At 42.3% G+C, this 24,493-nt stretch overlaps 1 protein-coding gene across 1 annotated transcript in view; it reads left to right on the top strand.

Moving 5' to 3' along the window:
• wdpcp (WD repeat containing planar cell polarity effector) overlaps window positions 1-24,493 on the top strand; it is a 91,221-nt gene that overhangs the window by 48,114 nt on the left and 18,614 nt on the right. Inside the window, exons 13-17 of the mRNA XM_075480443.1 lie at window positions 7,356-7,959; window positions 12,794-12,982; window positions 14,457-14,580; window positions 15,552-15,615; window positions 24,308-24,407. Of these exons, the coding sequence (XP_075336558.1) occupies window positions 7,356-7,959; window positions 12,794-12,982; window positions 14,457-14,580; window positions 15,552-15,615; window positions 24,308-24,407 (1,081 nt within the window). The remainder of the gene's footprint in view (window positions 1-7,355; window positions 7,960-12,793; window positions 12,983-14,456; window positions 14,581-15,551; window positions 15,616-24,307; window positions 24,408-24,493) is intronic.

Below are 24,493 nucleotides of genomic sequence, written 5' to 3' on the forward strand. Positions count from 1 at the left end.
CAACACCTGCTATTTATTTTTATATTTCCTACAAACTCTGAGGCACACGCAAGACACGCAGTGAAAGTGGCAACAAAGCTGTAGATTTGAGCAGAGACCTGTGTTGTCACGGATGGGATTGGGGATGGTGTGTTAGTCACCTCAAGGGTGGTACCTCTGTGTTGCACCTTCATGCATCACCATATGAAATAGGCGGGAGAGCTAAGCTGCGGTACGCCTACACATTCCCTCTCACACACACACACACACATTAACTGAAACATACATCCTCGTGGCCTCTGGCAAAAACCCTACCCATTACCCAATTCTGTGTCGGTGCAGGACTGGCCCTGATCCCAAATTACCAAACCGAGCTTAACTCCTTTAACTCGGCTCGAATATGCAAAATATTCACCACAGCAGAGAGAGGGAGAAAGAGAGGAAGGGAGGAAAGATGAGCGTTACCAATTCCATGCTCGGAAAACAAATTCACGCAGGAGAGAATAAGGGAGGGATTGGAGGTGGGGGAGGCAGGGGGGCCACATGAATATTGAAATAATCAAAGCCGATGTTGTTTGCTGCTTTTTTCTGCTTCTTGTTTTTTTGGAACGCTCTCCACATTTATCACACTCCTTCACCTAGTTTGAGTCTCTCCGTCTCCTCCGAACGCCTCCCCTCAATCCCACCCGCCTCCCCCCCTCCCTGTCCTCCTCTCCTCCTTCCTTCCTCCTCGCTTCAAGAACATTAAAGTCTCTTCGTGGGGCTGCGGCATCGCGCTCTAATGAAAGCGTTTGTTGTCATTTTTCAGATGCGCGGTGTGAAATTAAGCGAGCAGTTTATGTAAGAGCCGTAGCGGGAATCAAACGCCGGGCACACATCGGGCGACGCCAGCTACTTCAATCACTTCAAGCTCATATATATGTTCCTTTTGTTCAGTTCGCTATCTGCCGCACTAAGCCAATTTTCTAGCCAGTCTCTCGGTATTTAAAAAAGTCTGATTTCTTTCCCTATGTGGTCTTAATTCGTATGCGCCCCCCCCACCCTCCTCCTCCTCATGCTGATAAGTGGAGCCACGGCATGCAGTGGTGTGGGGGGTGGGAAAGAGAGGAAAACATACACAGTTTTATGCAGGCAGTTAACATTTTTAATGATTCTTCCTTCATGCTTCCTTGCTTCGCCAACAAACAAACACACTGGCACAAGCCATTTCCTGGAATTTGATAATCTTAATTCATTTTTAAAAAATTCCAGTCATTTTATTTATTCATTTTTATGTGGCTGTTTGTGAGCATACTTTTTCTGTTTTTAAAGCGTGTGACATCCTGTTATCTGCCACCTTACAGTTTGTGTGTTCTTCGATCTGTATTTGTGTCGTTTCTGCTGTCTTCTGTTAGCTTAGTACATACAGTTGAAGATGATTTTTTTTTAAAGAAATCTGTAAAAAAAAATGACCTTATTTGCCCTTCTGGAACACTAGAATTACAAGAATTGGTGTTTGTGAAGATAAATTAATGGTGTGAGTTTGTCTCGAAAACAGATAAAGCTGCAGTTTTAATATGGAGAATGAAAGGTTGCAGTTAAAAGCACGTTTTAGCAATGTACCGCTAAATCATTTGTACCACGAAAGTGTCATGTGACCTCTGCTGCTTTGTTAAAAATGATCATGCTGGTACAGTTTTGGGTCTGGTTCTCTTTTCGGCTGCAGCACTGAAAGTGTCAGGAATATTTTGGTCTGTTATCCCACTGTGCCTGTGCATTTTCTCACATCAGTACTGCAACTCTAACCCTAATTCACATGCCTGAAACTTCCCAGTCCCCCCCTCCTCCCTTTTACGCTCACCCTCAACAGCCCTCATCCCTCCACTCTCCTCCAAGTCCCTCCGTCTCTCTCTATCCGTCTCTCCCTGTCTTTCTCTGCTCCGTGAGCTGGAAAATTGGCTTCAAAAGGCCACTGCTGTGAACAAGGGCCAGCCACACAGTTGGGCCCGTCCGCTTTATCTTTCACGCCATGGAGGGGGGGAAAAAAGGTGGCGGCGAGAAAGAGAGGAGAAGAATGGAGAAGAATAGTTTTGACCAGTCACTGAAACCAATAACCAGGAGAAAGCTACTTACTAGAGGTCTTTCTCTGTCTGTCTCCTTCTCTCCCGGTCTCTGCTCCCTTTGCATCTTTCTCTCCACACCACCATTTCATTTCCCTTTTTTCTTTTCCCTCTGCTCTATCTCTTTATTCTTTTCCATTTCCACCTTTTCTCATCACCTTTTGTGATTATTTTTGACCATCTGCATCCCTCCTTTTCAGTCTCTTTTGCACAATGTGCTCCTAATTTATGCAACCAGGATTATTCTGGAATACTGTACTTTCACATGCTGCAAAAAAAACTCTGAAGAGTTCCCAGGCAAACACAGCTTTGACCTCATGAACGAATACTACAGTTGTGCATCTACGCTGTTCGTGGAGGGACTATTCTTTAGAATTATACTCTCTTCCCGAGGAGACTCAGTTGAAGCTTTGAATGAAGCTTTATTCAAACTTTAGTTGGCATATACATCATTCATTTATCACCCTAGCGGTGATATACGGTGGTAAAATGAATCCTGACTCAACGGTAAATCTTCCTGACTTCCGTAGAAAATAATGCTGATCAAACTTCTAAATTGCTTCTATTCTGAGCGCTGGCGTCTGCATGGCGTCCTACTCAAAATAACACGTAGTGGTCGTCATATGTTGACTTAAGTACCTGTCAAACATGGTCACAGTTTGACACAGACTCTCTGCACCTGCTGTAGCTGCCTTCTATTATGGCTGAAGAGGCACTTTAATACATATTCACAGTACAAATAAAAGGGTTTCAGACAAGCTGAGCATCCTCTTCTGGTATTAAAAGATCATATAAGATATTTTGGGAAGCTCTTATGCAATCTCCAGGTCCGATTACTGGCTCTGCTCTTTACTGCAATCTGTTGCAAACTGTGGTGTTGAAGGAGCTCTGTTCAAAGTTCATAAAGAAAGTTTTGCAACTGGATGTACGATGGCTAAAAGACTGATAGCCACGAACAGGAAGGAAGCAGATCAACTGAAACAGGGACTTCTTAGAAACGATTGCCATAAAAGGGGCCGCATCCCATTTAACTGGATTTTATAATGAGTAACAGCTAATATGGACATTGTTCATAATATTCCTACCCTTTCCAAACCTCTGAGACAAAAATCTATGGGGTTACATGAATGTAGCACCGCGCCGCCGTTATCTATTAGTTCAAGTCAAAATGAAAACAGCTGTGGTCAAATTGCTCTAAAAAAAAAATCACACAGGCATGCTTTCAAATTGAAAAATGTTGATGTAGAGACCCGACGACAAGCAGCTTGTCTGATGCTGACAGCAGTTGGAGCATTAGCAGTTTAAGAGTTTCTATTTCTGAGATATTCAAAACCCACAAACCCTGCAGGTCTTCTTGAATCTAATCAGCTGTGTTGCCTTCAGGAGCATTTCTCTTGCCTCTGCTCAGCGCGCGTGGAACGAAAAATAAGGTGCAGCATGGTGTTAAATATGTTTATCAGTTGAATCGACCGTATTCATCATGATGTTGCGCTTAATCTCGGGCTGTGATTACATGTTGGTTTAATGCAAACTTCAAGTCAAGGGGCGCTCAAGACATTCCTGCTCTGTTCCAAACACAGAGCTCGATAAGCACCTTAAAGCTTTTCTTAGAGGAACAGAGGCAGCCCTCAATACATGTGAAATATGTGTCACATAATTAAGAATCAAGTATTAATTGGTCTCAAATACGATGATTCAAGATTTCAAAGATATAACGGCGTCAGTTGATGGTAAAATATTAGTTTATTAAAAGGACGTTTGGGTTTCTGTGTTCTTTGTTTCCTTGTTTTAGGGTTAATCTTGTCATTTGGCTTTCCATGTTGTGTATTCTAGTCTTCTTTACTCCTGCTCCTCAGTAAGATTTTATTAAGATCTCCTGCTTTCGTTAGATTGGTGTTGGTTTTCTCATGTTATCAGTTTTTTTTGGCACGCTTCTGTGTATTTGCCTCATCATATTTCTGTCTTCAGGGTAGCTTTGTCGGAGCTTGTTCCCTTTAGATTCTGATTAGATTTACTTTCTTGTTACTAACCTGGTCTTTGTTTACAGATTGCCACACACCTGCCTTGCATTTGCCGTTACTTTCCTCCGTATTTACACTCCTTGGTGTCCTTTGTTCATTGAAAGATCCTCATGAATGTTTTATTGCTGTGGAGTTTTCCCTGTTTGTGTATGTTTCTTCGTTTATCTGTTTCTTTTGGATCCCTTGCCAGTGCATCTGAGCATCTTCTGTCAGATGTGTAGTGATGATAAAGATATTATACAGTTATGAGATTTATTAGAGATCAATAAAGTTTCAGTTTCAGCTGTACAGTGAATAAATACAAATTTATAATTCTGTATCCAAAAATATAGCTAACGTCTCGGCAGGGGCACAAGCACTGATGTTTGATACAGTACAGAGAAATCCAGCAGGGCATTTCATGGTACACTCTCAGAAATAGGGGTACAGTACGAGTCCTTTTTTGTCCCCTGAGGTATAATCTATACCAATGTACCCCCTAGGGTTAATTATTGGACCTAAAGGTACCTATATGTACCTTTTTGAGGGTCCAAAAGGTACATATATGTACTCAAGTGGTAAAAGGTACATATATGTACATTTTTTTCTACATGCTGGGGTACAATAGACAGTCTGTGTTAGGCTAAATTGCCACCAGAGGTACAAGATTGGTCTCTGTAAGGTACAAACCACAAGGGTACAAAACTATACCTTCTGAGGATACTGCCCCAGTGACAAGCCATCGTACCCCTAAAGGTGCAATTCTGTACTCTATTTTCTGAGAGTGTACTTGTAGTAACTTTGATGGGAAAATAACCAAAACTCATTAAATGCATCAAATTTAAATGTAAATCTGATAAATACTCACATGAAGTGTGATATGAGAAATTCTACGTGTTGGATTTGTGTTCATTCTCCCACATCCTACACGGTTGTGGCCTGTTGGGTTTCTCAGAACTCCTGGAAATATCGGCCGCTGTGTGTCGAACAGTCAGTGCAGTAGAACTGCTGATGGTGTCCTCCTCCTTCTCCTTTCCAACCTGTCAGCGGACAGACGGCTGAATCAGCTGCTCCCCCTGTTTGTGCCGCGTTGGCACGCTGGACCAGCGGGCCGTGGGCACCAGCAAACCGGGCATGAGATGAACAGCTGAGGGTATGAGATGTGGTTTGGTAGGGGGTCGTGGTTTGTGGCACTGAAGCAGGTCGTCTGATTCCTCTGACGGCATTCTGTGGGATGGACTCGCTGGACCCTGGTCCGCAATGTGTTTGTGTTCTTGTTTATTAAACAACCGTGTCACTTTGTCCCTGCAGAAGTGTAGCTATCCCAAGGATGCACCACCTTTTACCTGAACCGAGCACCTCTTGCCTGCTGCCTCAAATAAACGCACACAGCATTCACCCCCTGGGGAGCAGCAGGAGCTAGCTCTGAGGGATTATAGAGAAGAAAAAGCTTTCAGGAGGACAGTCATCTGCTTCTCTCCTGCTGTAGACCATGGGCAGGCAAAAAAAAAAAAATCCTCCTCTCTTCCTTCCTCTAAGTCCCTTTTTGGCAGTGCCTGCCAAAAAACTGGGCCGAGCAGCTTTGCAAAAGGAAAAGAAGACGGGCAGGCAGCCGATCCCTCTTTCTGTCTACATGGCGAAAAGAATTGGGCTCATTTAGCCAAAGCTGCCACGGTCAATGCAAAGCTCTGATAGAGGCTTTGGTAAGGTGAAATCCCTTCTAAAAAGCTCTGTTAGTGACTGTGGAAGTGTTGGACTGCTGTTCAGCTCAGGCTGTTGTCTCCCCCGTCATCCACCTTCTGCTCCTGGTTCGTTGTGGGTGTTTTTTTTTATTTTTATCAACAGTACCACCCGTGACATGGATCTTCTTCACTGTCAGTGCTTGTTTGCGTAGCAGGGCCTTTGTGCCCACCAGCTGGTTGTAGGCCAGGAGTGAATATTCTACATTGTGGATTTCACCTTTGGTCAAATAATTCCAAGATTTCCTCAAATATCACCAGAAGAAGGCTTGTTTCTTTTCATCCTCACGTGTTGAGCTCTTGGCTCCTCACACAGGTAAACACTGGAGGTTGTTTATCACCGGGTGCCAAGCCATGGCAAATGCTCGGGGAGAAGATGTTGTTGACCTTGAGTTAAAATGGAGCTCTTATCATTAGCTTTCTTGATTGACAGCTGGGTGTTTATGAGCAATGTGGAAGGTCCTATTTCCTCTGTCTCCAGAGGGTTTGAAACTCTTTCACGACTCGTTTCTGTCTTAGTCTTCTCTTGGATGTTCTACCTCGCTTTTTATTTGCCTTCCTGCTTTATTCAGTGAATGTTTAGCTCAGAAAAATACCTACATAAATGTGTACTCTGCTGTGTAAGCTGGCCTGACCCCACGTGCATGCTAGTGCATGCATGTTGCTGTGTAGTATGGAATAAGCAAAGTTTAGGTTTTTATCCACTGAATAAACCATTGTCTTTTACTCCAAAAGTAGAATGTTAAAGAAGGTTTTTATAAACACAAACTCCCGCTAAACGAAGCCGAAAACAGCTCTTATCCCATAGCCAGTGATAGCTGGTTTACCTTCAGTGTTCTGAGGACTACATCTGGTCACTACCTCCCAGGTTACAAACCCACTGGAAAAAATGCCCCTCCAAAAGTAAAAAAAAACCAACAAATACGAGACGTTTTTGCTTGAAATAAGCAAAAAAAAAATCTGCCAATGGAACTAGTGAAAATCGGCTTGTCAAGATTTCTTCAAATAAAATGTGATATTTAGGACGTTTGAGTTAAAATTGATCTTGAAATGAAAAAAAAAGCTTGTTTCATGTGAAACATGACTCAAAACAAGATGTTTTCAAGACTTTTTCACTTAACAAGATATTCAAGATGTATTGTCTTCAAACAAGTCCCCATATCTGGCCGAAATGGTACTTGTTAGGCAGCTGTGTCTTATATCAAGTGTAATGAGATACTCAATGAGAAAAATATACTTGGTAAGATTTAGATTTTTTCCAGTGTAACCACAACAACATGAAGGAATGGCATTGCACTTTATCCTGCTGCTTTAATATTTTAACTGGACCGCGGATGTCAACCACATACAGCAGTGTAGAGTGTGAGCTGCCTTAATGAATCTTTAATCTTAATGAATCGGTCTTTCTTTTTTGCGAATTGTTGCTGTCAGTTTCAGTTGAGACGCAGCATCTTCAGTGAAAATTTGAGCAGAGGTCTAAGTCTGCGTCAGCTGAACCGACTGGATACATTCTCTGAAACTGGTGTCTCTTCTTGTAGGTCCTCAGCTCCGTCCGGACAGAAGGAAGCCCCCTGGACTGCCGCTTCAGCCAACTCCAACACTACCAGATGCTAACGGTGGAGCTACCTGCAGGACCTCAGGGATTCAGAGAGGGCTCCTGTGCTGACTACTGCACATACGAATGTGCACGAGGGCGCCTGCACCGACTGTCGGTCACCCGCATCCCGCTACCATCGCATCCCATCTCCTGTTCTCGTCACCCCTCAGAAACCACTCTCCTTCTGGGCTTAAGCGACTCCTCCTTAGTCCTTTACGACCAGAGACGGGGGGTCTCGCTCCTGGCCTCATGCCCTGTGCCACCCACTCTCTTCGCCTGGCACCCCGCTGGGGCTGTTGTCATGGTAGCTGGAGGACAGGAGGAACTGATGTGCTTTGATGTGGGCTTGGCACCTGTAAATATGGCACTGGTTGCGGAGGAGGTAGCTCCAGCAGCCACATTAAGACTAGCTCAGCACCTGCGCTGCTCTGGAGGCCTGACCGGACTGCAGTGGGGGACAGGCCTGGATGGAAGTCCGGAGGGGACAGATATGCTGACATTGGTCTTTAATGGGGGACCGATAGCAGCCCTGAAATTAAGACTCGGTAGGTAAAAGAAGATTCAAATTGCCATTTAACAAAATTACGAAAAGGCTCTTGACTTAACTGCAAAAAAAATGACGGATTTTGGGATATTTTTGAATGAATTTTCTCATAATTCTTCAGTTTTTAAGAAATAAATCTCTCCTTTTGCTGTAAGACATTCAAGTTAAAGCAAAACAAAATATAAAACCTGAAAATACTCACATCTGAAAAGCTTTAAGCGAATGTTTGGCATCTTAAAATGTACCTATAAAAGCCACAACTTTGACAAATATATAAAAAAAATTAACGATTAACGATGACTATTGATTAGGTTTAACCTGTTTCTCACATTTAATTTGATATAGTCGTTGTTATTTAATTTGCTTTTAGATTGTAAATGACCTACAGGGCTTTCGCACCACCTGAGTTACCTCTTCGTAGTGCCGGTGCCCTCCTCCCTTCACTGACTTCTCTGTTTTGGATCTGATCTGGACGGGTCGTCCTCGGTACCTGCTCTCTGCTGAAGAAAGTTAATTTGTTGACGGGCGGGAAGGTTAGCAGGAGTCACGCTCTCAGAGGTCATTCAATAATCGCCCTGGGGGCACCGGCCCCCCAGGTGCATTCTGGGATGCATTTTTCCGATAAATCGTTTACAGGGGCTGCGCAGTCCCTCGGGCCCCCCCAGATAAAGTTTGCCAATCAAAATTTTTCCGAAGCAGCCACCTACCCTCTAACACACCTGCACACGAGCACCTCGTACACACAAGCGGCATCTTTAATTGTGACTTTGGAAAGAAGATGTGACAGTGGCTCGCAACTCTGCTGAAGTTTGAAAGCTGGAGCGCGGGGGGGTGGGGGGAGTGGAAGGTGGGAGATGTGTGTATTCGACTGTGTTTGTCTGTGTGCACAGTGAAAGGGGAGGGTGTCTTCCAACAATAGCTTACACTCCTCTGATCGTCTGCCAAGGTTTTTGATGAAGAAAGTCACTGCACGTCTTTTCTCCATGATAATTCCCCCCCACCACCACACACACACACACCCTATTTCTGTGTGTTAGTGCACACACACCCCCTCTCCAACTCATTTGTTTGTTTGCTCGTGCTCCATCTCTGTATTGACTTGTTTCATACGGCCCGCTACATGGCAGAAGGAGTGAGCCGGAAAGCGGCGAGGAAGAAAGACTTGGCCAAGCTCCAAGTTCCCTTTTTTCCATGGGAGGCAGGTCTCTCTGGTGCCCCCCTACCCCCACTCCCCTGCCTGCAGCGTGTTATCTCATCTGGGCACACGTTGGCCGCGGCTGGGCCTGCACCGATACAGGCTGTGAAGGAGCAGACCGGGGAATGTGCAAGAAAAATAGTGATTTTTCTTGTAGAAAATATATATATAAATATAAAAGTGTAAAGTGCATTTATGTAACAGGATATACACGTAGTGTGAAATAAGCAGCAAGAGTCCAAGCTAACGAGTCTTTTCTGACATTGAAAACAGAATGAAATCTACTCCATTTCTTTGTCACGGTAACATTAAAATCAGGTCGTTGTTTCCACTGCAAAGCAAGAGCTACAAAAAATAGCCATTTTAGTTGAAACGTGTCGAGTTTGGTTGATGCTGGTTATCAGTAATGGGTGGAATGGTGATGGACTGGCAGCCTGTCAGCCGAGTGAGGCTCCCAACTCCCCACCATCCTGACCTGGATGAAGCAAGTGTAGAGAATGGTTTGATGGATGGTTATAAGGATTAGTGAGTAATGTCATCCCTAGCTTTTTAAAGATGGATTAATGGTCTGTCCGAACCAACCGGTATTTAAATAGGAGAGTGATATAGTTATACAGTTAACCCTGTGCAGCTGTCACTGAGGAGGATATTAACTAAGGATTGACTTGCTTTTCAAACCCACCCCGAGTGGCCATTAAAGGAACTGCAGTCGTTGGCATTTCCACACAGACTGTTTCTTCCTCGGGAACGCTCCTCACATGCTTAAAGTCTTTTTGTTAGTTAGTTGTTGTTAGTTGAGCATATACTCGCAGGAGGGATTTGAACCCCAACCACATTATCTGGGTGTGTCAAAAGGCCCTGATGATGAATAAAACACCCTCATTCTTCCAATGAGGTCATCACTTGGCTCTTAGACTAGATTCTTGACTGTTTTTTCTGCACATTTGTTGTTTACTGAATAATTTCTCACATGAGGACGATTTTAAGGGTTAATTTTATTTAGCCTAATTTAATTTTACCAGAAGTTTGTCTGCTTGTTGATGGTGCTCATTGTGAACACTCACTCCTCAAGGGTGTGTTGTTTTGTGCCCGACGCAGTGACATTGAACTCAGCTGGTTAAATAAGTTAGTGTAGACAGGTGTGGGAGAGAATTAATATGTCCTTAGCACCACAATGATCCATTGTCTGTGCTCAGAATTAACTTGGAGTGGACGTCAGCGCCCAACTCTCGGCTCCAACACACATTTACACACATGCAGCACCCACAAACGCACACAAGCTGCTCAGCTGATGTATTAGCCACATTAGCCCTCTCTTCAGGGGATTTGGGGGTTTGCTAATTGCCAGCTTGTCTATTTAATTGCCCGTACCACCCCCACCCCGCCCATACACTCACGGATACACACAACTTCTTCAGTTACTTAAACAATAGCGGTTAGTTTTCCTGAACTGTGCTACCAGCCACGTCCACGTTTTGTTTTGTAAGTGTGTCAGCTTCACTACGTCACAGAACAATATTTCATGTTGCATATGTGTGAAAACAAGTCAACATTTTAGTTGGTTCTTGCACGATTCCAGTTTTAAAATTCACAGCAGTGTGAACAGGCAAGCTTTGCCTCTCCCAACCAAGCCAGTTATTCGTCCTTCTCTTATACTTTGCATTATCGTGATGAAGTCACTGTGGAGCACAATTACTCCTGGCATTCAACACCTTCACTTCCCGTATGTGTGCTCTCTGTAAAATCACAAAAACAAGCACCTTTGGCCTTTTTCACGGACCAATGAGAGGCCTCCACTGCTGGGAAGGGAACAAAACCTCGAGTCCTGATCTGTTCACGTGGAAAAATAAAACTAAAGCATAATCAATCACCTCTGGTCAAAAGGTACGGACAGTTATGGCCCTCCTCACATGGCAGGATAGTCGACCCCCCGCACACATTACGTAAACGATATGAGGATAAAAGAACATAAAATCTGCTCAGTATTTTGCTGATTTGTTTAGAAAGATGAGGAGGATAGGCTTGATTTTATTTTGCATCTACGCTCAAACACTGATACACACAAAGTGCACGCCATTGAGCGGACTTCCTGGCTAATTGATTGACAAGTCAATGCCAATTGCAGCCAATCTAGTGCAGCCTCAGAGTTAAGATTGATCCACTGGACACTCACTTTAAGTAAGTGCTCCAGGTTATTATTGTATGATTAACGAAGCACTGCTGTTTGTCAATGTGCTACTTTTTTTTTTTCATATAAACATAAATAAGGGGAACTCTGATGTTTCATACTGCAGAAATGTTTGTCATAATCAAGCCAAACATAAAGTGTTCTTTGACATCTCCGCTGATAAATACATTTATGTGGAGATAAGGGCCAATGTTAAGCCACACTGACCCTCTAAGACGCACATGTGGTGCTTTTTTTTCTGTGCATGAGGCATATATTCATACCAGACGCAGACTCACACTGATGGATGCATCAGGCACAGTGTGGGGTTCAGTATCATGCCAGAGGACCCTTTAACATGTGGGCCTGGGAGGCCTGGGTTTAAACTGCCTTCAGATTGGTGGACGACCTCTCTCCTCCTGAAATCCCAAATGAAATGCAAAAGCTGAGCGAACGGAACGGTTTATACACTTGTTTCTAATCAGTTTCTTTCCAGCTGTTAAATGCAGTAATAAACTGAATAGGCAAGGCAACTTACAGTCATTGGTGGCTATTTCCTGCTGATGACACGGGGGTGAAAGAAGGCCGAAGAGTGTGCCATATTCATGTGGGTTGATGGTGCTTCTCATCTCTCCTTTAGTGTGGCTCTGCACAAAACAGTCGATCGAGGATAACGCCACAAAAAAACATTTTTAATGGACCAACTCCACAGTTTAGTACGATACAGTTCTGTCTTTACACTTGAAAGCAATCCATTTCTAACATTTGTTTTACACACTAATATAAGTACTAACAAAATCTTGGCCAAAGAGCCATAAAGATAGAGTAACAACTGAAAATATCAGTAGAGCAAAACTTTCCCACATACATAAACCTTTCTGTAGAATTATGAATAAATGGAATTTAACTGAATTGAATACTTAATTTATTTTGCAGCATAAAGAACAGTTTCTAGTCATTCGTCATGCTGATAAAGTCATCATGCAGTACCATTCTGTGTTTCCTCTGACTGAACACACTCCACTGTTTCAACACGATGTTATGTAGAGAGTCGGCAGTGTTGTTCTGTACGTTTAGGTCCAGGAGCTCCAGAGCAGTCGCCAGCACGGACTTATAGAACATGTGCACTGTATTGCTGTATACATTGAAGGCTTCCAGGGTGGAAATAGTGTTTGGCTTATTCCTGGTCCCCCTGAATTCGTCTTCTTTGTCCCGTATATATTGGAGATGAGTTGATTTTGCCCACACCATGCCACAGAGTGATTGACCGGTTCTCTGAGTCGTTCCGGAGGTCTGAGGGGAATAGAGTGAAGACAAATGGAGAGTAAAAGAAACACATTTGAGATGGCAGTGACCTCTTCCTTTATAACATAAACAACTAGCAATGTAACCCTCATGTTGTACTATATTTCCCTTTTTAAATGTGTTTAATTTAATAATAAACTGTACCCAAACTCCGACTCTGTGTGGCAGGAGCTCTCACGGAGGGCCAGCTGGGTCCAGGAGAGATGCTTCAGCAGAGGCTGCGCTGTGGTCAGGTCAGAGAGGCCCTGGGCATCCTGGAGGCCATGGACTGGAGCACCATGGGGGACGAGTGCTACCGAGGCCTGACCTCGGTCACCAACCACCTGCTGAGGCTGCAGCTGAACGCAGAGAGGGAAGGTGGGTGTCCGTGTCAAACGCTTTAGGTTAGATGGGCTCTGATGCACTGAAAGTTATCGTGTCAGCTAATTTAAATATGAGTTATATTAGCACGACGGTTTGTGTGTTAAATTATTTTAAGTATTTTGAATTCTTTCTTGTGAATTAGACTCCAGATTGGAGGACAAAATCAGTTCTCAAGGAAATATGAAACTGGAAAACAGCATGACTTCTAACCTTGTGTAAACTGTAAATAAAAACAGTTTATAAATCTTATAAACCAATATTTTATTTACAATAAAACATATCAAACTAATCAAATGATGACAGAGAGACATTTTACTAGTTTGTGAAAAATATGAACTCCTCTTTTATTTGAGGGCAGCAACTTGTCTCAAAAAACTTGGGACAGGTCTGTTTTTTTTTTCCCACTGTGTAGCATCCCCTCTTCTTTTACCAACATCTGTAAACATCTGGGAACTGAGGAGACCAGCTGCTGGAGCTTTGGTGGAGGAATGTTGTCCCATTCTTGTCTGATAGAGGATTCTAGCTGCTCAACAGTCCTGGGTCTTCTTTGTTGTATCTTAAATGGTTTCAGTTGATGAAACATCTGGACTGCAGACAGGTCAGTCCAGTCCAGCAGCTGGACTCTTCTACTTAAAAGCCATGCTGTTGGAAAAATGCAGTCTGTGGTTTAACATGGTCCTGCTGAAATGTGCAAGGCCTTCCCTGAAAAAGACGTCGTCTTGATGGGAGCAGATGTTGCTTTAAAACCTGTTTATACCTTTCAGCATTGATGGAGCCTTTCCAGATGCAGGTTTCCACTTCCACAGGCACTAATACCCCTCCCCATACCATCAGAGATGCTGGTTTTGAACTGAGAGCTGAGAACAAGCTGGATGTTCCTTCTGTTCTTTAGTCTGGAGGACACAGCGACTTTGATTCGATTCGTCTGACCACAGAACTGTTTTCCACTTTAAGTCCATTTTAAATGAGTTTTGGTCCAGAGAAGACGGTGCTGTTTCTGGATCATGTCCACATATGGCTTCTTCTCTGCATGATATAGCTTTACCCGCATGTGTGGATGTAACTGTGTTCACAGACAATCGTTTCTGGAAGTGTTCCTGAGCCCATGCAGTGATTTCCAGGACAGAATCATGTCTGCTTTTAATGCCCTGAGAAAGAAGACGAGCATCCAGCATTGATTTTCAGCCATGTCCCCTGCACACAGAGATGTCCCCTGATTCTCTGAATCTTTGATATTATGTACTGCAGATGATGGGATATTCAAAGTTATTATTCGGAAACTGCTCCACTATCTCTGTTTTCTGTGTCGTATTGTGAATAAAATATTGGTTTATAAGATTAGCAGATCATTGCTTTCTGTTTTTATTCACAGTTTTTTGGAGTTAAGGTTGTACTGAAGCTGTTATGTTATTAATACTGTTATTTCTATTGATTTATTTCACTGTGTGTATTTCTGCTCTGGCTGCAGCCCAGCTGGAAGCAGCTTTAGGTGTGTTTTACGCCCCAGCTGCCCCTCTGTCTGATGCACTGATATTGGAGTACCGGGAGCCAATCAGCAAGTGTGCCCGACGCTTTTTTCACCACCTCCTCAGGTAACATCACCCTCTCCAGTCTGTTGCTGTGGTCTTAATTTGATGCATCGAGGGAGAAATTTGCTTTATGCATGTCCTCAAGGGGTCAGTGTTTCTGGAAATAAAAAATATCCAAGGGTACGCTTCTCTCCCGAGCATGTTGACGACGTCTCCATGCACACATTTTTGTAAGACTATTTTTAAGGCACTGCTGGAACATTTTGTTCTGTTTATCAGTGTCGAGCGGAGATTTGAAATAGGAAATAGGAACTGTCCAAAAACATCCCTCACAAAATGATATCCATTGAAGAAACAGTTTAATACTGCTGGTGTCCCTCTCACCCTTGCTATTTTAAAAAATTCTAAAAAGGAAATAGCTTTTGAATTTCATCACACACACACACACACTGATGCAGCTTTGAGTCATTCATAAGGCAAAGCACCGCACATAGACATGTTTAGACTGTTGTTTCATTTTCCCTTCTGCCATGAGAGCCTTTTGAAATGACTGTTTGACTGAAATAGACCCTGTTGTTCCCACACACTGCTGCTTGCTGCTCTCCATCCGGCAATTACCGCCCGTCCTCCCTCTCTGCCTTTCTTTTTCCTCCTCTGTAGCAGAGCTGGAGCGGTGTTTGGCATCCCTCCTCCTCTTCCTCTCTTATCACCTACCTGCATTCTTTTTCTCTCCATCAACATCAAATGAAGGAAGCCCCCCCCTGCACCTCCCCTCTCTGCCTGTTTGTTTGTTTCATGTTGGCTGTAGACAGCGAAAGTTGAGGTGTTTTGTACTGGGAGACGCAGCTCTTTCTCACAGCTTTAATTCACACACTATTCTCTGATGACTAACTGACAGTTTTGCATGCAGAGGTGTGCAGATTCATCTCTAAATGTTCATCCATAGTATGTGTCTTTAAACGAATGGAAGTGTTGCGTTTTTGCTCAGGTTTTTGTCTTCCCTCCTTTTTTTATTGTCGTTATTTTCTCCGTAGGCACCAACGTTTTGAGAAGGCTTTCCTCCTAGCGGTAGATTTGGAAGCCAGAGATTTATTCATGGTAAGTAAAAGGACATTTTTATCTGACCATCCACAAATATATAACCATGTAAACACAAATTACTGGCTGGTATGATGAAGGAAGATGAGACTGAAAGAAGAGAAGCTCAAACCATCCATTTCTGAACATTTTTGGATGATTGAAATAGCAGAAGTCTACACTTCTTACTGTATCTGGCCAAGATAGACAGCAACTCAGATCAGCAGTAATAAAAACATAACGATACCCTTAAACAGAGTAAAATATAGGCGTAGGTATAAAATGGGAACTATAAAAAACAACATAAGTAAAAATGACACAAGTTCAAGACACCAAAACCTCAAACCTCTTAGAATTGAACTTTGCAGTCATAAAAGGCTAAATGGAGACAGAATTTGTCAAACACAAGAATTACAACCCGACAATTCTGCTTCTAATATATTTAAAACTAGTTTGAATTGATTTAAAGAGACCAATTCCTTAAGATTCCGGTGATTTTAAACAGTTGCAAAGTTGTAATTGTATCCATTCAAAGTGGAATCCTCAACTAAGCAAAGTGTGCAAAAGAATGATCGAAGATGCCCACTGCAGGTTCACAATGAAACTGTATGTCGCGTTTTGAAGAATATATTCAGTTTGAAGGATTAAGTGACATCTAGTGGCTCAAACTGCAAGTTGCCGTAAACCAAACAAAACCAAACTAAACTGTGATCGTGGGGATAAAGGGTCTTAAATCGCTCGTTTTGAGTTAAAGAAAAGTTTAAACTAGTGTAAACATAATTGGATATTGTATTGCCCTAAATGTTACTCACTCTGTCTGTGATGATGTATTTTATGGTATATCTGTCTTCAGACTACACAAGGTGAAACAGAGGACAATGGTAATAATAATAATAATAATAATAATAATAATAATAACTGTACTGTTCTTAAACAAAAAGCCCATATTTTCATTTGCGTTTTTTATAATCCGTCATCTGATAAAAATCCTTACAGACAGCATACTTACACTCTGAGTCTGATGTGTTTTAATGACCTGTCTGTTGTGGACATTCACAACACAGTGCAAGATGGAGACACGAAGCCATGAGGATGATGCAGTCATCTCACCTCAAAACAGCAGAGAGCCACAGAGCTGTCATGATTGTTTTCAGGCCAGTCTCATGATGTCAGGGCTCCTGTTTGATGCCCTGCTGGTAGTAATGGAACCACACATTAAAAAGAAGACCACCAGCTTTCTTGATCCAATTAACCTTGTATTATGTTATTGCTTTCCTAAAGTGCTTGGTGCTGGGGAAACAAAAGTGAGACCGTTTGTCAGATGCCATTTTGGATATTGACGGTGGCTCTGAGCTCTCAAAAGGCATTTGACTGATGCAGAAACACCAAGAATGTTAAACATATTTTGACTTTGTATTGATTTTCAAACATTCAACAATATCAGACAACAAATATGAACTTTCTCAGTTTCTCTCCAATGACTCTTTTTATCCCGTTGAGACTAATATTTATTAATGAGTAAATTTGACAACATGTATGCACAGAAACTCTGCGTAAGGCTTAATTTCCAGACGTAAATGGGTGTTTATGAAGGAGGAATGTTAGCGCTTCATACATGTACAGGTTTTCTTTAAGCAAGTCAGGCCAGGTGGGATATGTACACTTTACCTCCCGTGTGCATAATTGTGTAGTTTTAGCAGGAAAATTTGTTTCTGCTGCTTCCCTTAAAAATCTGTAGTTTTTCTTCTGTGATTCTTCTGCCGAGACCGCAAAATGAGACATAATTTCTACACTTTTTCGTTTATAACCTGTGGTGTTTTTAAATGTAGACCAAAGGGGTGTCACAACATAAAGATACTGGCAATAATCGTGATGACACTCTGTTAAAAATACACATATTATAATACTTTAATGTTATGATTTGTTCGATTGCAGAGTGGGTTTCTTGTGTCATTTTTACGGTTACTTTCCTCCTATTTGTAGTGAAAAAAAAAGGAGACAAAAATACATTAAAAACAAGGTCAATTAGTCTGATTTAAGTCTATTTTTTTTCAGGTTTTCTTTAGCCATCACAATGATTTTATAAAAAGATCACCAGCTGCATTCATCGTACCCCTCTTTAAGCACTCACATGTACTCTGAGAGTCCAGCTATGGTCAGATTAAGAACGAATAAAGTGGCAAGAAACCTAAAATCCACAAAAGAATTGCACAGGAACCCCTCAGTAATATTTAGTCAGAATCACTCAAAATACAATCTAAAAAAAAATGTTGCTTTTTAAACCTTTTACACGCACAAATACAGCAGTGAAATGTGAGAAATAAAACAGTTTAGATGTAAAGTTGTGGTATTTATATTAAACATGGTTAGTGTATTTACTGGTTAGTAGATGGACCCCAGAGGATACTGCAGGCTCGCCAGTGTTATACAGCCTATTTTATTTGCTCATTCACTGTTGAACCCTTGCTACTTGCATTTGCACATGACTTGTAACCCATACAAGTGTGCGTCTGACTGTGTGAGTGTGTGTGTTGCATGTCAGAGAGCAGGTGTGATCTCAGTATGAGCCCCTGTCTTTTCACAACCTCCATTGCCTTGGCTCGGCCTTTTCCTCTCCTCTCATCTTCCCTCTAACTCGTTCTTTCTTGCACTCAACACTGAAATGCTCCTGTAGGCGTCTGACCCCCTTTTTCATGGGGCCCCCTTTGCTTCATGCTTCACGAACACTCACTCGCACACACACACCAACTCCTCTCAGTCCCTCAATCACACTGATAGCACTGGTTCCAGTTCCCTCCCCACTAAGTAGTGCTGCTGGGAAGCCGAATTGAAAAGGTGGAGTCGAGCTTGTGAACCTTGAAAGAGTGCAAAGGAAAGAGGAGGCAGAGGGGTGATTGGAGGACGAGGTCGTGGTGTAAACGGGGAGCTAAATGATAAATGCAAACATTTTAAAAAGCCAAAAAGGTAAGATAAAGAGAAACGAAGGTCCTGCGTTGTTTGCTTGGAGGTATAAAGAGAGGAGAAAGAGCAATAAAATGCTGGGATTGTATTTGCAAATAATTCCTAACGTGGGGTCCAACCTGACTGAAGTGGGTGGAGTCGGTGGAGTCGGCCACATCAGGACAATTCAGGTCGAGTGAAGCATCCGTGAACTGTCGGCACTAAAGTACTAAATCTAAAAGTTATTTACATCTTCTTACAGATGTAACGGTTTTTATTAGAGATGGCAACGAAAATAATAAAGCGCCAACTATTTCAAGTAAATTACAACTTTTAACTTGTTGGTTCATTCTTGTATTTAAGCACCTGCATCAAATAAACACGATCGATTTTACACTTACTGTATGTTTGGAAAAAAAGCACAAATTAACACAAAAATCTCAAGCACGGACACAAAAATCCACATTGTGGCACATTAGTTACAGACAACAATTTTTTCCACGTTGTGTTCGAACAGCTTCTCTGGTCACCTGAAGTTGCTTTTAAATGAGTAGTTTAGTAGTTTATGACGACATATTCTGGACTGAGGCTGTCCCACAATCTTCTGTTTTAACCAAAATAAATATTTGAGCTTCATCGTTGATGAGTAGATTTCTAAACCTGCCGGTAAAACACGCATGTTTTAAACTAAACCGCAATTTTAGGTGCAAAAACTGAGGCGTGTGAAGCCTGTGTGATGTTATCCAGGTCTGGTATGACAGTGTCCAGTGTCTGCATGACCACAACCATAAACCTTTCCAATTATGGAGCCAGCCCACTCATCCATTTCGCTCCTTAGAGCTGTATCTCATGCTCTCCTGGTGTCCAAATGCTACGCATGAACATTTAGGAGAGTTATTTTATTTTCTGTTTTTAAATCAAACTGCACGTGTTGACATCTCACACATAAGAGGGATTTGTATACTTAATAGATCACCATTTAAGACTAAATAAACCCTGTGATCTGCGCACGTTTCGTGAATCGGACATGTTTTGATTTTCCGTTTCGACTCTTTCACCTTCTTTTTAAACGAATTTAAGAGAATTAGCGAGCGTGCGTGAGTCCCTTTGTGGCGGCAGTGATGAAAATCTCCACATATCTGGTTCAGCGAATACAACAGAAACTTGCAAATCCTTGTCATCCCAGATCTGTAACAAAGTTAATGCTCTTTCACAACGAGCTGCTTCAAGCACTTCTTGCCTCAGCGACCAAGAGAGCAGCGAGTCATTGTCTGCAAAGAGTGAAAGAGGGAAGAAAAAGAAAGAGGGGACGTTGACATTTCACCTCTCACTCTGTCCTTTGGTCTAATTAGGTTGTGTTGTTGCTTTAACCTGCTGGTCGGCTGATTGGTTTGAGGTGGAGGGGGTTAATGAGGGCAACCCCCACCCTCTGCAAACTCTTTGTAACTTACAAAGTTGCCCACAGAACTCAATAACGCACCATCGACTTGATAAAATGTGCACGCACACACACACACGTAGATAACACGCACACACTCATCTTTTCTAGAAATTCTCAGCATGATACGCCCCCCCCCTCCCCACCCGCTCTTCTATCACCCGACCTCCACCCCCTCTAACCTCTATTGTTTCCCAGCTAACAATAGAGGCCCTTCAAGCCTTTTTCTCCTAAAAAGAAAGCTTTTGTTAAAATGAAACACTTTAGTGTCGGGCTAAATTGAGGGGGATGTGGCCCTGGCGGTGGTGGGGGGCGTTTTTTCTCTCTTTTTATTTTTTTATTTGGTGAAGGTGGTGGGGGTTACTGAGTCGTTTGCATTTTTTTTTTTTTTTTCCCATAATTGGTGCTCTTCTGTAGCTCCCTAATTAGCCTTTGATAATGAGTTGATAATGTATCCAATTAGGTCATTCGTCAGCCAAATCAAGCCGACAAGTTTTTTTTTTATTCTCCACCTCCCTCCCCCCTTTCTCTTCTTCTTCTTCCTTGGTGTTTGACTCTTGATATAGCTTGTTAATTAAATCAAATTGCGTGATAGCCGAATCTGATGCGGGCTCTTGTGTTCCCCAGTGAGGGCTTGTACTGTTTCCTGTCAGCTACGCTGCGTCTGTTGGGTTTATTCCCTATCTGCCTCTCCCATCTGATGCCAGGATGGGTGATGTCGAAGGAGGAGAACGAGGCGGAGGTGTTGCTCGTCTTTTGGCAATAAATATGTCGTGTCTCCATTGAGTAATTAGCCCTTTTAATAGTCTTTAACCACTGACTTTTGGATCTCGGGTGTGGCAGAAAACAAGTGTGAAACTAATTATGTTGATTTATTTCTGTATTTTCATACTTGTGCTTGTCAGTATTGTTGGCAAACATTAAAGGAGAATTACACCCTCAAACATTTTTAGAAACTCAAAAGCTAAAAATGACATCTTTCTTGAGTTTGAATAATTGTTTTTGGTTTATTTCTGGTATTTCGGAGAATAAATAGGCGCAGATTATACGACGACACCAAGATATTTTTCAGTCGTTGCAATGAGTCCAACTCGGGGGTAATCATCAGGATTTTCTGCCAGTTCCTCTGAATCAAAGAGTTTAGGCTTTGCACTTAATCTACTCATTCACTAATCCCTACATATTGAAATTTCACACATTTATAAATGATCATGGTTTCAGCTTTTGCTCACAGGTGTATGCCAGGTGTGTAACTGTGGTTCACAGACTTATCAAATCACATAAAAAAAAAGGCTGGATTTGAGCTCTTTTGTAAATTAGATAAACCTTTATTGAGAGATTGACATTTGATTTAAACTTATAAAATGTGTATAAATGTAAAATATTTTGACAATGTATATTTAACCCATAAAATAATAGATTTAATTTGTTATCTATCACATGAACAGAAACTATGCTGTAAATAAATGTAACGCAAACGGGCTGTTTTCAGGTTCAGATAAGGGATAAATCTAATATGCATGCAGTGCAGCCGTGAGATAAATAATAGTTTCAACAATAATCTGAAACTGGATTATTTAACTGTGTTAGCTCCTCTCTGCACCAAAAGCAACAAGTTGTTTACCATTTTACGGGACGTATCACAGGGTTGAACATGCACTGGCAAGCGTAAAACATCAAAGTCACAAATCAGAAAAACAGCCAGAGGAATCACTGAAAATGATTAAATAATTGAGCCTTAAAGTCTGCAAATGTCTTCAAATTTATCAGCTCTGCAGACAGATATGAGCTTACGCTTTAATCACGCGGTAATACTCCAGTATGTGCCGCGTGAACAAATGTTCACATACGTAGTTCCCATCGATCCCGTTTGACAGGAATTCACAGCTAACACATCAGACTGCAGACGTACAAACATGTGCTGTAAGCGCTGCTGTGTGCCAGTTCACCTAATCCCTCATTTATTTGGAAGTAACCCAAATATCAGTCAATATCGAGCTCTTAGCGTCCACCACCTCCCTCCCCTCTACTCCCCAAAAATGGCCCACTAAAACGCCCCTCTTTATCAGCGCAGTTAGCTGGCTCGCTGCAACCCCTAAAGCTCTTATATAAATAAGATTAGTGTCGCGTTTGAGCGTCGGGGAATAAGAGGTGTAATATCTGATGGTTTTATATGCAGTATTATTGTTATCCCTTCTTAGTCGGGTTGATACTCCTCTCGCTCTCATTTCACATTTGTTCAGTCGTTGATTCTTTCTCTGGGTCTCTTTCTCCAGATTCAGACAGTATTATGAGGGGCTAAGCCGGAATAAAGCGCCCCAGCATCAAATGTTCATATTGTTCCGTCCTGTCTGTCATACAGTCGCTCATCCTCTTTCTTCTCGTCATGAATGTAGCCTTCCTCTCGTCTTTTCTCACCCTCCCTCCATTCTCTTCCTTCGTTTTCACCTTAATATCACCTCGCTCGCCTGTTTAATCTTCTGCTGCTCTGTTTGTTATTAATTAAGAGCCCTCACTCATCTCTAATTGAGGGGCCGTGTCCTTGTTTGCAGGGGCTGAATCAGACACCACGGTCCTGGGAGCCGATTTGTGTTCTTTTGAGGCCATTTTGTTGTCGGCCATTTTCACATTTTCCTTCTAACTCTTCTCCACAGAGGGCAGGCCCCACACTATAATTACCCAATCTGTTCCCATTCATACTCCTCAATTTCAGCACCTCTCCCTCTCTCATTCTCCTTTACTCTCCCTCTCTGCTTCAATCCCACCTCTTTTGGAAACCAGCAACCCCCTCTTTTTTTTTTCTCTCCTCTGGGGCTACAAAAGCGGGGTTACAATATGGGGTTATTAGGGCCGGGTGCAGGCTCAGCTGGGAGCTGGCTTTAGCCAGCTGAGGGTTATCCGTGGCGAGCCCTGAGTCACGGCAGTGATGTCCTGTGATGTCGCTGAGGCGGAAGACTTTCCTTAACACGCTGTACCCTTTGATGAGCCCTCAGACCCTGCACTTTGCCTGGGGAAACCCTGCATCCCCTCGTCGGGTGTCAGAGCGAGGATTTGATTCAGTTTAGGACATCGGCTGTTGCAGAAATACTAAAATTCTTATTTAATTTTTCACACATTTAATTTCAAACAGATCGACAGATTCAGAGAGTAAAGCAGTTTCTTATTATTTACTATTGAGACAGCTTAATACTAACAGTTATCGATGCTATTTACATCGTTGTAATCCTAAATTTCAGCTCTTGTTATGCTGCATAAAGATTCCTTCAGAATATACTCAGAGTGAGGCTGCTCCACCTTTTTAAATATTAACTGGAAACTGTATTGACTGTTCGCTAATCATCTTCAAATGATGTTTCTGCTGCTGATAGAATTTATCTGAAACCTAAATTCTTCTCTTTTAGAAGACACAAACAAATTAGGAGTAAAATGCACCAATTTTGACTCGACACACCTTGAAAATGCACAGCCAAACACGGGTCTCAAACTAAGCCATAATATAACAGGACAGGAATATCAACCCTCAGAAGAATCTTCCCCTCAATCAGTTGTTGTGAGCGTTTATTTTCTTTGCTCGTGTCCATCAACAACACAACACAAAAAAAAGATTTAAAAAAACAAGCATCTTTAGTTTTAGATTGTTAGTATTTTTTTCGACATTTTGGACCGAAGATGGGTTGATTCCAGTCTGGCTTTTATTACCGAGCATCTCAAAACGGGAACGGATGTCTGAAGCAATGTGGTCATCAATGAATACATGGCAGCCTTGAATTTTTAAATCAGCCACCCTCAGACATCATTTAGCAACATTATCTCTTTTTATTACCATGTGAGACTCAAACAGAGAGACACAGAGAATACACGCTGTTTCCAATATTGTCACAGGCTGATATAGTAATATGCTCAGCTGGATGTGTTTCTCTGTAAAGAGAGAATACCAGCGTTTCTGAAAGGTGAACAGTCCCCTCGGCTTCTCTCCCACTTTTGAAATGTGACTGATAACATCCTCCTCAGTTCAAAACCACAGAGACAAGTGTGTGTGTGTGTGTGTGTGTGTGTGTGTGTGTGTGTGTGTGTGTGTGAGTGGGTGTGGTTTGGGGGTGCGGGGAGCAGGAAGGCTGATTTCAAAGTTTTTTGAGGAACCGGCATTTCATCCAAACCGGTGCTCTTTTTGATGTTGGGCTTCAAATGGCTCATTTCATCTTTTTCTTCCTCCTCCTGCCAAAATACCACCCCCACCCCTCTTAAAAAGAAGAAAAAAAAAACTATTGTCATCTGAGCCTAGATTCATTTTAGATTAACTTTCACGTTTCTTTCTCTCTTGCATTACCTTCAAAGGACCTCCATTATGTCGCCAGTGATAAGGGCGAGCTGGTGCTAGCGGATGTGGCCAAGAGGAAAGCTAATGAAATCGAGGCCGAGGCCATCGCAGGCAACGGTAAGAAAATAATCACACGTCCAACCAAAAAGACTCCAAATGTGACTCGTTATTTCTCCTTACATCTGGAATGGGAGGTGGGTACT

This window comes from Odontesthes bonariensis, chromosome 2 (assembly GCF_027942865.1).
Source record: "Odontesthes bonariensis isolate fOdoBon6 chromosome 2, fOdoBon6.hap1, whole genome shotgun sequence".
Lineage (NCBI taxonomy): Eukaryota > Metazoa > Chordata > Actinopteri > Atheriniformes > Atherinopsidae > Odontesthes > Odontesthes bonariensis.